At 36.6% G+C, this 14,213-nt stretch overlaps 2 protein-coding genes and 1 pseudogene across 2 annotated transcripts; 2 read left to right on the top strand and 1 right to left on the bottom strand.

Annotated features, from left to right (window-relative positions):
- Positions 1 to 266: 266 nt before the first annotated feature.
- Positions 267 to 8,201, top strand: LOC112502041 (acetyl-CoA acetyltransferase, cytosolic 1). Its single transcript, XM_025105855.1, has 14 exons — positions 267 to 445; positions 823 to 921; positions 1,034 to 1,207; positions 1,297 to 1,402; positions 4,590 to 4,728; positions 5,024 to 5,101; positions 5,178 to 5,243; positions 5,736 to 5,821; positions 6,262 to 6,361; positions 6,437 to 6,547; positions 6,634 to 6,675; positions 6,821 to 6,907; positions 7,179 to 7,264; positions 7,994 to 8,201. Exons 1-14 carry the CDS (start codon positions 415 to 417, stop codon positions 8,025 to 8,027), a joined length of 1,239 nt encoding a protein of 412 aa, XP_024961623.1. The 5' UTR covers positions 267 to 414; the 3' UTR covers positions 8,028 to 8,201.
- Positions 8,202 to 8,302: 101 nt separating this feature from the next.
- On the bottom strand, positions 8,303 to 11,824 carry LOC112502042 (annotated as a pseudogene).
- On the top strand, positions 11,525 to 14,211 carry LOC112502043 (WEB family protein At1g12150-like). Its single transcript, XM_025105856.1, has 3 exons — positions 11,525 to 11,603; positions 12,008 to 12,529; positions 12,618 to 14,211. The coding sequence occupies exons 2-3, from the start codon at positions 12,320 to 12,322 to the stop codon at positions 14,121 to 14,123; spliced, it is 1,716 nt and encodes a 571-aa protein (XP_024961624.1). The 5' UTR covers positions 11,525 to 11,603; positions 12,008 to 12,319; the 3' UTR covers positions 14,124 to 14,211.
- The last annotated feature ends 2 nt before the right edge of the window (positions 14,212 to 14,213 follow it).

The following is a 14,213-nucleotide window of genomic DNA, read 5'->3' as shown; positions in this document are numbered from 1 at the left end:
TATTTATTAATAATTTATATTAATTAAAATATGATATAATTAAAAAATCAATAACAGATATTAATTAAAAAAATTTAAAATAATAATAAAACAAGAGGTAATAATAATAAAAAGACAAAAACAACACTAAAAACCAAAAAAATATGATTGAAGTAGTATTAAAAATGTCGTTAGCAGCAGAGAGGGGTGTCATTATCCTCTCCCTATTTTTTTAATTTAAGACCGAGTTTTGAGCGGAGATAATCTAAAAAGATAAAAGAAAAAAAAGTGTTAGTTCGCCTTCGCCCTTCGTTGCCGTCAAAAGGAAGAAAAACAAACGAAACATCGTCACCCACCTCCACGCTCCAACCCTCTACTTCTACTGTTCCTACGCGTCTTCTTCCCCTTATCTTTTTTCTTGCACAATTTTCCATCATGCCTCATCCCGATCACATTAACCCTCGAGGTACCTTTCAATTCTTTGTTGCTATATCCTGCTTCTGATCTTTCTTGCAACAAATATGGTCAATGGTTTCTCTTCAATTTTAAGGGTAACCATTGCTGATCCATGCCAGTTTACAGTTCAAAACTAAATTTACTATATTTCTTTCTCTTTCTCTTTCTCTTTCTCTTTCTCTTTCTCTTGGTTGGTGGTCTTGGTATGAACGTACTCTGTGTTAGGAAAGAACAAAAAAAATAATTCCAGAATATAGCAACGCGAACCAGATGACTCTTTTCTATTAACCAATTTCAGTGTAACCTCCAATTACCGCATCAACTAATGTATACACTAAAGACTCAACTTCCCACATTTTGTAATTGTGTACTGAATTTGATTCACAGATGTTTGTATCGTGGGTGTTGCACGAACGCCTATGGGGGACTTCCTTGGTTCTCTTTCATCTCTGTCAGCAACCGAGCTTGGATCCTTAGCTATTGAATGTGAGTTACCAATGACCATGTTTCTCTTTTTCTTATGTGCCATGAGCTTCAAGAGTCCTTCAATATTACTCTAAAATGATCTCTTGATGTTTCTATTATTTCAATGCTGTAGGTGCTCTACAAAGAGCTAACATCGATCCACGGCTAGTGCAAGAAGTTTTCTTTGGAAATGTTCTCAGTGCAAATTTAGGTCAAGCTCCTGCCAGACAGGCTGCATTAGGTGCAGGAATACCAGATACAGTGATTTGTACAACCATTAATAAAGTATGTTCTTCAGGGATGAAAGGTTGGTTTTACGTTTATTGAATTTTGTGGTTATATATAATAATACAATATGGAACTAAGCAATGATATTGTTTCTTTTTTTCAACTCAGCAACGATGATTGCAGTACAGAGCATTCAAGTTGGTGCTAATGATATAGTAGTGGCTGGTGGCATGGAAAGCATGTCTAATACACCTAAATATGTAGCAGGATCAAGGTTTGCCTTCTTGTTGTGCATAAATTGTCTCTGCCTGTTTCTAATTATCTATGTTCTAACGTGGTGAAACAGATTGAGATCTATATTTGCAAAATCTTGGACGCTTCTATCTTCTTTGATATTTTTTATTCATAATTACACTGTTCATGTATGTCTGTAGGTGTGTTCATGTATATTATTGGGTATGTACACACACATATATCTATACTTATAATAAATAAGTAACTTGGGTGACACGTGTCATCTTCTGGTGAGTCGGTTTTCTTGTTTTCCTGCCTAAACACGTATCTAGACACAATTTACATTAGTGGTTCAATTAGACTTTTGAACGTATCTAGACACAATTTACATTAACCGTTCAATTATACTCATTTGATTGACATGTGTCATCTTATTCAATCAATCCCACTAATTTAGGATGCAATTGATTTTATTCTTGGGTTAATTAATTCGTGTGGTAACTGATTCCCGAAAAAATATGGTGTTTACTTCTAAGTTTAAATTCAATTTACTGATATAGTTTCATTTCTAAATTCAATTTTATACTAGGGTTAACTTCATTTTATTCTAAATTCAATTTACTGGAAAGTTTTACTTCAGACTACTTCAGAGTTATTTCAAGAGAACAAGTCTGAAGTCATTCTTCAGAGTTAGCTCACCCGAACTCTGAAGTTTGCTTTTTTAGACATAGCTCATCCGAACTCTGGAGTCTGAACTCTGAAGTTTTCTTTTTCAGACTTAGGAGTCTGAACCTTGAAGTCTTTTTTTTAAACTTAGAAAAATAAGTCTGAAGTCTTCTTTTTCAGAATTAGAAGTCTGAACTCTGAAGTCTTCTACAATTCTGAAGAGTACAAGTCTGAAGAGTCATTCTTCAGAGTTAGCTCACCAGAATTCTGAAATCTTCTTTTTCAGACTTAGCTCACCCGAACTCTGAAGTCTGAACTCTGAAGTCTTTTTTCCAGACTAAGAAGTCTGAACTCTGATTTAATGGGATTGATTTTATACTTCAGAGTTGTTTTCAGAGTACAAGTTTGAAGAGTCATTCTTCAGAGTTTTATTTCAGAGTTATTTCCAGAGTACAAGTCTGAAGAGTCATTCTTCAGAGTTAGCTCATCCGAACTCTGTAATCTTCTTTTCCAAACGAAGCACCATGCAGAGGGTTTCTGGCTTGCCTATACAGAGCTCTGAAGTCTGAAGAGTTTTACTTCAGGTAATTTCAAGAGTACAAGTCTTGTAATAAACTTATCTAGACTTTGAAGATAAGTCTTTAAGACTTAGATTTAGTCTTGTAAGTCAGAGTCCCTCTGGTTGGTCTGGCTTCTGGATGACTTTGCTTCTGATTGTTTATTTGAACCTCGGAAAAATATTTCAATCCATCATAAAGGAACCAAAGGGGCTCTGGTTGATCTTCATGTTTAACCAATGGTTGTAATTGGAACTCAAATTCTTTAAGTATTTAACATTTTGTTGACCCAGAGGCTTTGGTTGACCAAAGGGCCTTTGGTTGGCCTTGCTTTTGATTGGTGAGTCCACAGGCTTTCTGGTCCTTAAAGGACCAGACGAGCTCTGGTTGGGCTTGCTCTCTATGATGCAAACTTTACCATGGGGTCTTTTTCAAAGATATTGGGTATTTGAATAACTCTGAACTCAAGTATTCAGACTTCGTCTTCAGATTTGACACATGCGCTCTTCTAAGTTTAAATTCAATTTACTAATATAGTTTCATTTCTAAATTTAATTTTATTATAGGGTTAACTTTATTTTAACTAATTATTGATATAGTTTCATTTTTAAATTCAAGTCTGAAGAGTCATTCTTCAGAGTTATTTCAATAGTACAAGTCTGAAGTCATTCTTCAGAGTTATTTCAATAGTACAAGTCTGAAGTTATTCTTCAGAGTTTTACTTCAGAGTTATTTCAAGAGTACAAGTCTGAAGTCATTCTTCAGAGTTATTTCAAGCGTACAAGTCTGAAGAATCATTCTAAAGAGTTAGCTCACCCGAACTTTGAAGTCTGTTTTTTTAGACTTAGCTTACCCGAACTCTAGAGTCTGAACTCTGAAGTCTTCTTTTTCAAACTTAGAAGTCTGAACTCTGAAGTCGTTTTTTAGACTTAGAAAAAGAAGTCTGAAGTCTTTTTCTTTTCAGACTTAGAAGTCTGAATTCTGAAGTCTTCTACAAGTCTGAAGAGTCATTATTCAGAGTTAGCTTACCCGAACTCTGAAGTCTTTTTTTTTCAGACTTAGAAGTCTGAACTCTGATTTAGTGGGATTAATTTTATACTTCAGAGTTATTTCAAGAGTACAAGTCTAAAGAGTCATTCTTCAGAGTACAAGTTTGAAGAGTCATTCTTCAGAGTTAGCTTACCTGAGCTCTGAAGTCTTTTTTTCCAGACGAAGCACCATGCAGAGCCTTTGCATAGTGTATTCAGAGCTTTTGGCTTGCCTATACAGAGCTTTGAAGTCTGAAGAGTTTTACTTCAGAGTTATTTCAAGAGTATAAGTCTGAAGAGTCATTCTAAATTTACTTCTAATTTTAAATTCAATTTACTGATATAGTTTCATTTCTAAATTTATTTTTATTCTAGGGTTAGCTTCATTTTAACTAATTATTGATATAGTTTCATTTCTAAATTCAAGTCTGAAAAGTCATTTTTTAGAGTTATTCTTTAGAGTTATACTTCAGAGTTATTTCAAGAGTACAAGTCTGAAGTAGCATCGTACTTTTGATGATCATTCATATTTGTAAGATAAGTTCCTGACGTGATTTAATTTTTTTCAAATTACCTCTAGTAATACATGGGATCGAACCTAGTGTATTTATATATGCATATGTATTATATGTGCGTCAGTGAGTATAGTAAGCTAAACACACACCACCACCTCTGAGGCTTGAACCCCAGTCATGCGGTTATTGAGTGGAATTTGGTTTGTAGGTCTAACTTGGTTTATGTTGGCACTAATGTAAAAATATAAAAGATTCATCAAATGTACAGTTTACTCCCTTCAGGTTTTGATAGTGATGCTAACCCATAAATCTTACCAAATCTCATGGCATTCAAAAGTCTGAGATATGAAATAGAGAGAGCTTCTGGAACTGTCTGATTGAACTGTTTGAATATTCATGTGTCTATGTATTTTTAGGGTATTGGTAAATGCAAGGCTGATAATATTTATATTAATTAACAGAAAGGGATCTCGGCTAGGACATGATGCTGTCATTGATGGCATGATCAAAGATGGCCTATGGGATGTTTACAACGACTTTGGAATGGGAGTGTGTGGCGAGTTATGTGCTGAGCATTACAAGATAACCCGAGAAGATCAGGTAGGCTTTTCAACATCTATTGTTGTAAAAAACATATATCTTGAAGTTCATAATTACTAAACCGCAATCTATCTAGCAATCTATCTGTTTCTATTAGTTCTTGGCTTGTAACCTTTTGCAGAAAAATGGGAAGCATAAGTATAAGATGGAGTATGAGCTTGTGTAAAGTAATTAATATTTGAGTCTTATTTGCATGGACAACATAGTGCAGTTTTTCTTCATTTGACAACACTCTGGACATCTGAATAGGACTTATTTAATGTTTTGCTCGTTTACCTTATTTTCATTTTACTAGGATAACTATGCTGTTAGAAGTTTCAATCGTGGAATTACTGCGCAAAAGAATGGTGCCTTCAAATGGGAAATAGTTCCGGTGAGATTCAAATAGTTATGCTCAACTAGAGGCCGCATGTGATTAAATCATCTAACGATGGTGCTTTCTTTTGTAGGTGAAAGTTTCTGGGGGAAGAGGGAAGGCACCAACGATTGTTGATAATGATGAGGGTTTGACAAAGGTAAGTAGGATTCATAGGCACATATCATCTGAATGGGTTTGCAGGTCTTGATAATGACATCTGTAGGCGAATGACAATTTGAACATCTTGAGCTCAGATTAATTGCACATGATATGACATGGGTAGTTTAGTGATTATTAAGCTTGTCCCATCTCTTATTTTTGTTCCATATATTTTGGTGGGACATAAAAATGCATTTTCGTCTCATTCAATCCTGTCCGTTCCCAGTCTAGTTTTGTCACACTCACACCAAACGTGAACAAGTTTATGTTCTGTCATGTCCTATAGAGTCCCACATTCCAAACGCACCGTAAAAGAATATTTTCCATTCAAATCCAAGTGGATGTGTCATGTGACAATCGACGCATGTAATACTTTACTAAAAGAAGAACAAACAACTATCTTTTTCACATAATTAGGTCTATAACAGTCTTTGTTTTTTCCGTTATAACTTATGGAGTAATGGTTTGCATAATTCTTATTTCTGTGTAGTTTGATGCTACAAAATTGAGGAATTTAAGACCTAGCTTCAAGGTCAAAGGTGGTTCTGTTACTGCAGGCAATGCTTCAAGTATAAGGTTTGCTCCTTCTGTGTGTGAGTGTGTGTGCATGTGTGTGTCTGTTGCTTGTCAGTACAAACATGAACCCGTATTTGCATGTGCCATAAATCTTGTCTTTGTATGCTTTGTGTGTGCTTATATGCTAAATGAGTTTGTATCTGCACTCTCTTTCTTCATGGATATGTGCAAATTTCTTACAAACAGGAATCCGTATCTGCATGTGCCATAAAGCTTGTTTTGTATGCTTTTTGTGTGCTTGTATGCTAAGTGAGTTTGTATTTGCACTCTCTTTCTTCATGGATATGTGCAAATTTCTTATTAAGATGATAAATGCACATGTTGGATGGTCATCTTAGTGAACTATTTGTTGGAAAATCATGCCATATGTATGCTAATGCAACATTGTGAGAACACAAGGGGTACTTGATTCAGTGTAAGTGATTGTATTTTCTGAGCAGTGATGGTGCAGCTGCATTGGTGCTAGTGAGTGGAGAAAAGGCATCACAACTTGGATTAAAAGTGGTTGCTAGAATAAGAGGTTTCGCTGATGCTGCTCAGGTATCGCCAAAACCTTCACCTTGATTGGTTAAAATCTGTGACAGGCTGAAAAGTGCAACTCAATTGGCTGAACAGGCCCCTGAATTATTTACTACTGCTCCAGCCCTTGCTATACCAAAGGCTATTTCAAATGCTGGATTGAAGGCTTCTCAAATTGATTACTATGAAATAAATGAAGCTTTTTCTGTAAGTATTTATGCGTCCATACATACATGTCTTGCATTTTTAGCGCCTTTTGGTATCTCGTGTTATTTCTCTCTTTGGCCTTGCAGGTTGTGGCCTTAGCCAACCAGAAGCTGCTAGGAATTGGTGATGTGAGTCTCTGGCTTTTTTTCTGTGATTTTGGATTGGTGTCATGTATTACAGAGTTGAATGGAATGATAAAATTGATTGTCCATATTGAAGTTTTATATCTCACACATTTTTGTGAATATGTTTAGCATTCTCAACTTTTTACAGGAACAACTTAATGCTCATGGTGGAGCTGTATCCTTGGGACATCCACTAGGATGTAGTGGAGCGCGGATTTTGGTCACCTTGCTAGGGGTATGTTTATGCTAGTTTGAACTTTGTGCTTGCTTGCTTTTTATGTGGGTGCACATCTGCTATATAAACAGGATATGTTCTACACCTTCAGATTTTTAATTTTGCGTAATGTAATTGTTTACTGTATGAAATTGTAGTTTGTTATATTATCCAACACTTGTTGAATCCTACTAATTGAGTTTATCTTCAGGATGCTGCTTACAATTACATATGAAAACATTTACACCAAGTAAGAATACAAGTTGCCCAACCATGGCATGTGTTTTTGCAGGTATTAAGGCAGAAGAATGGAAGGTTCGGGGCTGCTGGTATATGCAATGGGGGTGGAGGAGCATCTGCACTTGTTCTGGAGCTCATGTAAGTCCACTAGGAGCAATGACTTGTATATTGAATTCATAACAAGAGATGATGCCCAAATACACGTTTGTGAAGTATGCCCTTCAAGAAATAACTATTACTCTAAAAGCAAATTGACTAGTATAGTCTAAACAGGAAAAGCAATCTTGCCTGATGATAATGACAAATAAATAGAATAATCTGGGAAGTCAAGTCAATTATTTTGACAGAGATGAAGACTACTAATGACAGTTGAGACTACAAAAAGTAATAGTATTAAAGTATTATTATGATTCGAGAAGTAAAATTTGTAATCTCAATGGGTCCTCATGGAAGATACAAAGATATAATGGGAAGGCAGGGACTAGACAAGTGCGTTGTAACTTTGAGTAAACCAAGATAAGTATATTATTTTGTAGAATTGGTGAGTATGAGGTGAATGTTGCAGTATGAAGGTCATAACTTCTTGCAAGTAAGTATCTCATAATCGTGTATTGCATTAGTCACACAAACCTCTAGGATGGTTTGCAAACTGAAGCAACATGGAAGACAAGATGAACTAATATATATATATATATATATATATATATATCTGTGATTTCTCACATGCAAATTTAATCTCCTTAGGCTCCTTGAAAGAGGCAAGTTACAATATTTTGATCATGAATTTTGGTGTTTTTACTGCCACAAATTGTACAACACCAATTTAATTACTTTAGAATGTTCTTGAAAGAATTTTGTTTATTGCAGGCCAACTTCAAGGATGGGTCAATCCAGGTTGTGAGAAGGAGATTGTGCTGTTTGACCAACTTAGCTACTAGTTAATATCGTCTTTCTTTCAAAATGTTGTAATAAACCATTACATTTTTTTTTCATGCTTCATTCACATAACTACCGATATAATGCATTGTAACTTGAATTTGTTATTTACTAGGCTGTAACATATTGTGTGCTGCAATTCCTTTCCTCCTGCATTCATCACCTATATTGTCCAGAATCTTGATGCTTGATGACAAAACAGATGCACATCAGATAGTACAGAGATGAAGGGGAAATCATCTTAGAATGTACAATGAACTTTTAAACTTCTTGGTAGTAAATGAAATGGGACATATTTTTGTGTGTTGTAATCTAAGTAGAAGCTAATGTACAAAATAATATAGCTAAAATAGTTGACTGGTAGGTAATAGAGGAGGGCATGCGACCATTGTTCTTCCGAAGGAAGAGCCCTTGGTATATGGGCAGGTTGATGAGAACTATTAAACCGCACAGGATCATCTGTGCTGTTAATTCACTAAAGCAATTGGTGTTTGAATCCACAAATCACCCACTTGACTCCTTTGAGAAAACTGAAAAGATTGACCAGCGCAAGCGTTGATAAAATGTTGAACATCGGGAAGGTAGCACCAAATTCCATGATCTCTCTATTGTATCTTTGAGATGCATCCTCATCAGCAACCTTTGATGTGATGATGGAATTTGTATTGGTGAACCCCATTGACTTGAGCACAACATCAAAGAATGCAAAAAGATAGGAAGTTAATCTTCTGTACAGCCACATTCTTTGGTCGTTCCACCAACCTTTTAGTGTTTCCCCTGTCCAGTAAAACTCTCCTAAGCTGTAAGCATATTTTCCAACAAATACATATGCAAAAGGTAGGAACCAGTAGCTCGATAACTATAGGCATGAAAAGTAAAAATGCTGCTCTGAGGATTTAAGCAATAGGAGAAATCAAAAGAATGAAGGGACAAAAATATAGATTTGAATCAATTTTCAACTGGCAGAGGACAATTCAGATAGAATCAATTCTAAAATGCTCAAAAGTTAAAACCTTTGGAAACAGAGAGATGCCTCTGAGGAGACAATAAGAAGGGACAACAACATAATAGAGTGTAGCCCAGCAATTTAGAGCCCATAACAGGTAGCAGCAATATGAAATCTGAAGTTTTAGTGGGATCCTTCCATGCCCATATACAAGGGGACAGTACTTGGATAAAAATATCTGAAAGTCGCCTTCTGCCCATCTTTTAGTTTGTATCAATGTCTGCAATAGTGTAGTTGGAGCAAGTCCCATTAACCCTTTTCTTTCTGGGTTGAAGTGGGACAGATCTCCAACCTCGACATTTTATCGCAATCCCATTAATGACATCTTCCACTGCACAACCATACTTCAGTCCCATCTGTAAGGGTATAGTTTATTACAAGGTTATTACACTTGTTATTTTTATTTTTGTGAGAGATCCACAGAGAGAGAGAGAGAAAGAGGACCTCCTTTCCCCATCGAGTGTTTTGTTCATAGGTACAGATTGCTAGAATTTTGCATGCCTTTTCGAGCACATCAATACCTTCTATCATTGTTTTGTGATTTTCCTTATCCCAGTTAAAATCTTGTGTCCTTGCTATAGCTTCGGCCACACAGAGCATCTCTCCTGTGAAAGCACCCACTTCCGACATATAGGCACCCCACGTTAGAGTCCAAACCTCCAATCTCCAAAACTAATTTAGTTATAAAATCAAAGAATAAAACTTCACCCAAGATAATGCAAGGTAAAACTGTTAACTTACTCTGCAGGTTTGTTTGTTTCTAATTTCTATGTAGTGTTGTACTATCTGCTTAAAGTAGAACAGGGAAGCAAAATGGCAAACTGGATAGATTATGTGAGATAGTGCTGTGGCCAATACACCTGATTTAACATTGTATTATATTGGAAGTGCCTTACTGAGTCTTACCTCATTGATGACCCTTGAAGAATTGCTGTAAACATCGTTTGTTGTGAGGTTGTCAAAGTTCTGTGGAAATTGTATGAACACAATCCGCTGGCTCTTCTGCTCATCCATGAAAAAACACATTGCATCTCGTATGGATTCTGAATTGTTTCGAGTACATGTCGCAGTCCATATTTAGAATAATTTCGCTGTTGCGTATCTGCGATGACACCCTTATCTGCTCATTCATTTACAATTATCAGACTTGAGAGTAAAAGGTAAATCCTCAATACATGCATGATGTGTGAGATAGATTAGCGTACCAAGGCGTTCATGGCTCCTGCTATGATGCCATTCAGGTCTCTTCTCACGTGCCATGTATACCAAAGCTGGCAAAGTATTCCCTTCGGTATCTATGGCACTGGGATCTCATTGATCAATCAGTATCTGTAAGATTCATAAATAGCAAAAGACAGTATGATTATCATGAGGAGTATGATGTATAAGGTATATTCTATAAGCTGGTAATCTTATGTGAAAGATGTGGAATACTTCGACAATAGCCTGATGGTCACATTTGCTTGAACCGACTTCCCATTCTTGAAACCTCTGTGCTCTTTTTTCAACTCTTCTGTTAATTCCTCCGGCTTTGTGAGTATTCATTTCTTCATTTCTTCGTATTTATTCTGTTTATACAGTGTTAGTTTTTGGATTGAAGATGAAAAACCAACGAAGAAGATTGAAAAGCCAAAACCTTGAGTTGATTGCCTAACAATATTTACACATTACACCCTAGACTATCATGAGAAAATGTAAAAGATAGACTAAACATAAGCATTTGGTCATAAATCTGCAGTCATCAAAGCAAGCACTTCGAATGCAAATTGATTATTATTATCTTCTTCATTGTAAGCGCTTAGAAGATGAGTTCTGCATATTTGATAGATATATTTGTTTCATTTTGAAGGCGCTTAACTAGCTGCTGGTAATTTCATGTTTGAGACTCAATTCACAAGCAAACAGAAGGTATATTATTATATACCTTGATGGATGACCATTCATTTGTTATGGGAGATATGTGGGCTTCAGTAAAGTAAGCGGAGGGTGAACGCGGCTCTATTTTGTACCTTTTGCAAAAGGGTAGCCAATATTTGCAGAAACAAGAAGTCTCTAGCAGTGCATAGAACATCAACTCTGATTCACCATCATCAGAGACTTAGTTGTTGAGCTTTTCTGGCGGGTAATCATATGCAATGGCAGACAAAACTGTGTTTATCACCATTAATGGTGGCTCTATCACTGGGTCTGCTGTGTACACAAATATATCTACACCTGGTAGCACCTTCTCATAACTGCCAGATACAGCCAGCCACACATTGAAGATAAGATAGTAGCTAGCTAGCTAGGCGGGATGGAACAGAAGAAGAATTACCTGTGAGAATGGTGAACGGGATTCCAACAAACCAACTGAGTAATAAGCCAGTAGATGGTAAACCATACTTCAGCCATAAACAAACCAATCCAAGAATATCTTCCAGCTGGTGCATGAATTGCTCTGAATGCACATATCAGACACATATCCATCAGCATCGAAGCTGCATAGAGCTTGAACAAGACTCGTCCCTTTGCCACCTTGCTTTCGGACAATGGATGGTGATCTGCTTCTTCCATCTCTGTACCTTTCGTTTGTGTGTTTTAATCTGTCTGTTTTTCTTTCAATATGAAAGCGATATATGTGGGGTGGCCCTACTAATATATCCTTGATTAAGATATATATTTATCTCCAAATAAAAGGCCCTATTTTGAATATTAATTAATTGAAAGGCCCAAGCTTTATTTTGTAAGTTTATAACTGAAAGATTTGTAAACCGTAAAAGTGGAAGGTAGAATGCATACATTTCTTTTGTCTGTGTGTGTGTATATATATATATATAGATATCTTCTGAAAACAAGAGACGGGAAGTTCTATATTTAGTAAGAAACATATATCCAAGATGATCATTGTATCCCACAAAATTTGTTTGACCATCCTTTTGTTTTCTGTTTTTTGCGGTCAGATTCTCCAATTTTTGGCATGCCCCTCCCTCCTCGTTTGGAAAATACACACAGAGAAAGAAAGGGAGAATCTTGATTTCCCTTCTCTTTCCCCTGTAATGTTTTTCCAAGCGCACAACATATTCATATAATCTGATTCACAAAAGTTCTGAGAAGAAGCAGCCCATCCTTGGAGGCCGGTATGTATCTTATCTATCTTCATATTAATTACCTTCAATTAGATCTTATTGGGTAAATTTCTCAATGGTTGGTTTCTTTAATGTTTTATATTGCAATGTGCATGGAATCTATGAAATGAAGGTGGATTATAGAAAATGATGTTTGGTTTTCAAGTAAGAAACCGCCAAAATGTGGCTGCTTCTCCAAGAGCATCCAATGATCCAGCTTCTCCAAGTACAGCAGCAATTGGGGAGATTGATACCAAGGCACCCTTCGAATCTGTTAAGGCTGCTGTTAATTTGTTTGGTGAAGCATCCCCTAGAGCCGACAGGCCTCTTCACAAGAAAACCATAACTATTGAGGAGGTAATATTAATTAATTATTACCATTCTTTTCTATTCATATTGATTCATTATTTGGTCTTGATTATATATATATAATTAAATATAATAGAGTGTGTTGGGAAAGGAAACACAACTGCACTGGATCCTCAAGGAGCTTGACGAGTTAAAAGAACTTGTGAAATCTGCAGAATCAACAAAAATTCAAGCACTTGAGGAACTGGACAATGCCAATAAGACGTTACAGGAGCTAACAAACAAACTTGAGGCTGTCAGTGAATCAAAACAAGCAGCAATCGAGGCAACAGAGGCTGCAAAGACTCGAGCCCAAGAACTGGAAGAATTAGAATCCTGCAAAACCCAACCACCTGACGGAGCTTGGCAAGAAGCTCTTGACAACGAAAGACAGCAGTACAAAACCGCTGCTAATGAACTTATTTTATGCAAGCAACAACTTAATAACCTTAAACGGGATTTCGACACTGCCTTGAAAGCAAAGTTGGCTTGTTTTCAAAGGGCTGCAGATGCCCAGCATTCTGCAAAAGTCAACCATGAGAAAATGAATGAGCTCTCCAAGGATGTTGACAACTTGAGTCAAACCCTTGAGCGTGTCAGACATGCTTCTGCCAAAGCCGAACAAGATCATCTCAAGCGTATGGAAGAAAAACAACTTCTCATAGAGTCAAAGAAGAAGGCAAAGGAAGATATTGACTTGAAAATGCAGTGTCTAAGGAAAGAAGCCGAGGATCCAGGAAATATTGAAAAAAGGCTCGAAGAAACAACTGAAGCAGTTAATGTATTACAAGAGCAATTGAAGGAGGTACGTTTTGCAGATATGGAGCTTTTACGAAATGCAAATTCAGAGCTTGATGAGGCGAAAAGGAGACTTGAAGAAATGAAGGAAGAAGAGACCTCTCTTACCGATGTGGTGGAGTCACTAAAACAGGAACTTGTGAATGTAAGGATGGATATTTCTGTGGCCGAGGAAAATGAGTTAAAAATAGAGCAATTACAAGCAGAACTAGACCAAATCAAGATCAAAGTTGAACAAGTTATTACAGAACAAACGAAAGCGACAAATGATGTAAAGGAAGTAGAACTGAAGTTACATGAAATATGGCTAGAAGCTGAAAAGGCAAGACAAGAAGAAGAGGATATGAAGAGACAAGTGCAAACATGTTGGAGGGAAGCTCAATGTGCGGAGCTGGCAATAATACAAGCAGAGAAGAAGCTGGAGATTGCACGAAGAGAGGTTGAAGAAGCAAAAGCAGCAGAAGAGCTTGCAAATGATCAAATGCGTAAACGGTCGTCGTGTAAGAAACAGTTAGATGATAATATGATCATGTTGACAATCGAAGAATTTGAAGCTTTGAGTAGAAAAGCTGAGGAAGCAAGAACAGCGGCTGATATAAAAGTGGCAACTATCATGGCTCAGGTGGAAACAATCAAAGAAAAAGAGAAAGAAACCCTTGAGAAGCTGGAGAAAAGCATGGAAGAAAGCAAGGAAATAGAAGCAAAGATTACCGAAGCTAATAAAACGGCGGAGGTGGCTGATGCAGAAAGGCAGACAGCAGAAACCGAACTCAACAAGTATAAAGGAAGAGGAACAAAGGGATGATCGTACTCCAAAATTAATCAAGGAGCCTAATTGATCACAACCAAAAATCAGTAGCTAGGATTTAGAAACAAGCTTCCCTTCTCTTCCTAG

This window comes from Cynara cardunculus, unplaced genomic scaffold (genome assembly GCF_001531365.2).
Source record: "Cynara cardunculus var. scolymus isolate 2C unplaced genomic scaffold, CcrdV1 Un_Scaffold_853, whole genome shotgun sequence".
Lineage (NCBI taxonomy): Eukaryota > Viridiplantae > Streptophyta > Magnoliopsida > Asterales > Asteraceae > Cynara > Cynara cardunculus.
Note: the sequence above shows the minus strand (reverse complement) of the source record. Positions and strands in the feature narration are given on the sequence as shown.

Coding starts and splice junctions, on each gene's coding strand:
- LOC112502041 (XM_025105855.1), top strand. CDS start 415: ATGCCTCATCCCGATCACATTAACCCTCGAG. Junction 1,208..1,296: donor ATGTTCTTCAGGGATGAAAG/GTTGGTTTTACG, acceptor TTTTCAACTCAG/CAACGATGATTGCAGTACAG. Junction 7,265..7,993: donor GCACTTGTTCTGGAGCTCAT/GTAAGTCCACTA, acceptor TGTTTATTGCAG/GCCAACTTCAAGGATGGGTC.
- LOC112502043 (XM_025105856.1), top strand. CDS start 12,320: ATGATGTTTGGTTTTCAAGTAAGAAACCGCCAAAATGTGGCTGCTTCT. Junction 12,530..12,617: donor AAACCATAACTATTGAGGAG/GTAATATTAATT, acceptor TAAATATAATAG/AGTGTGTTGGGAAAGGAAAC.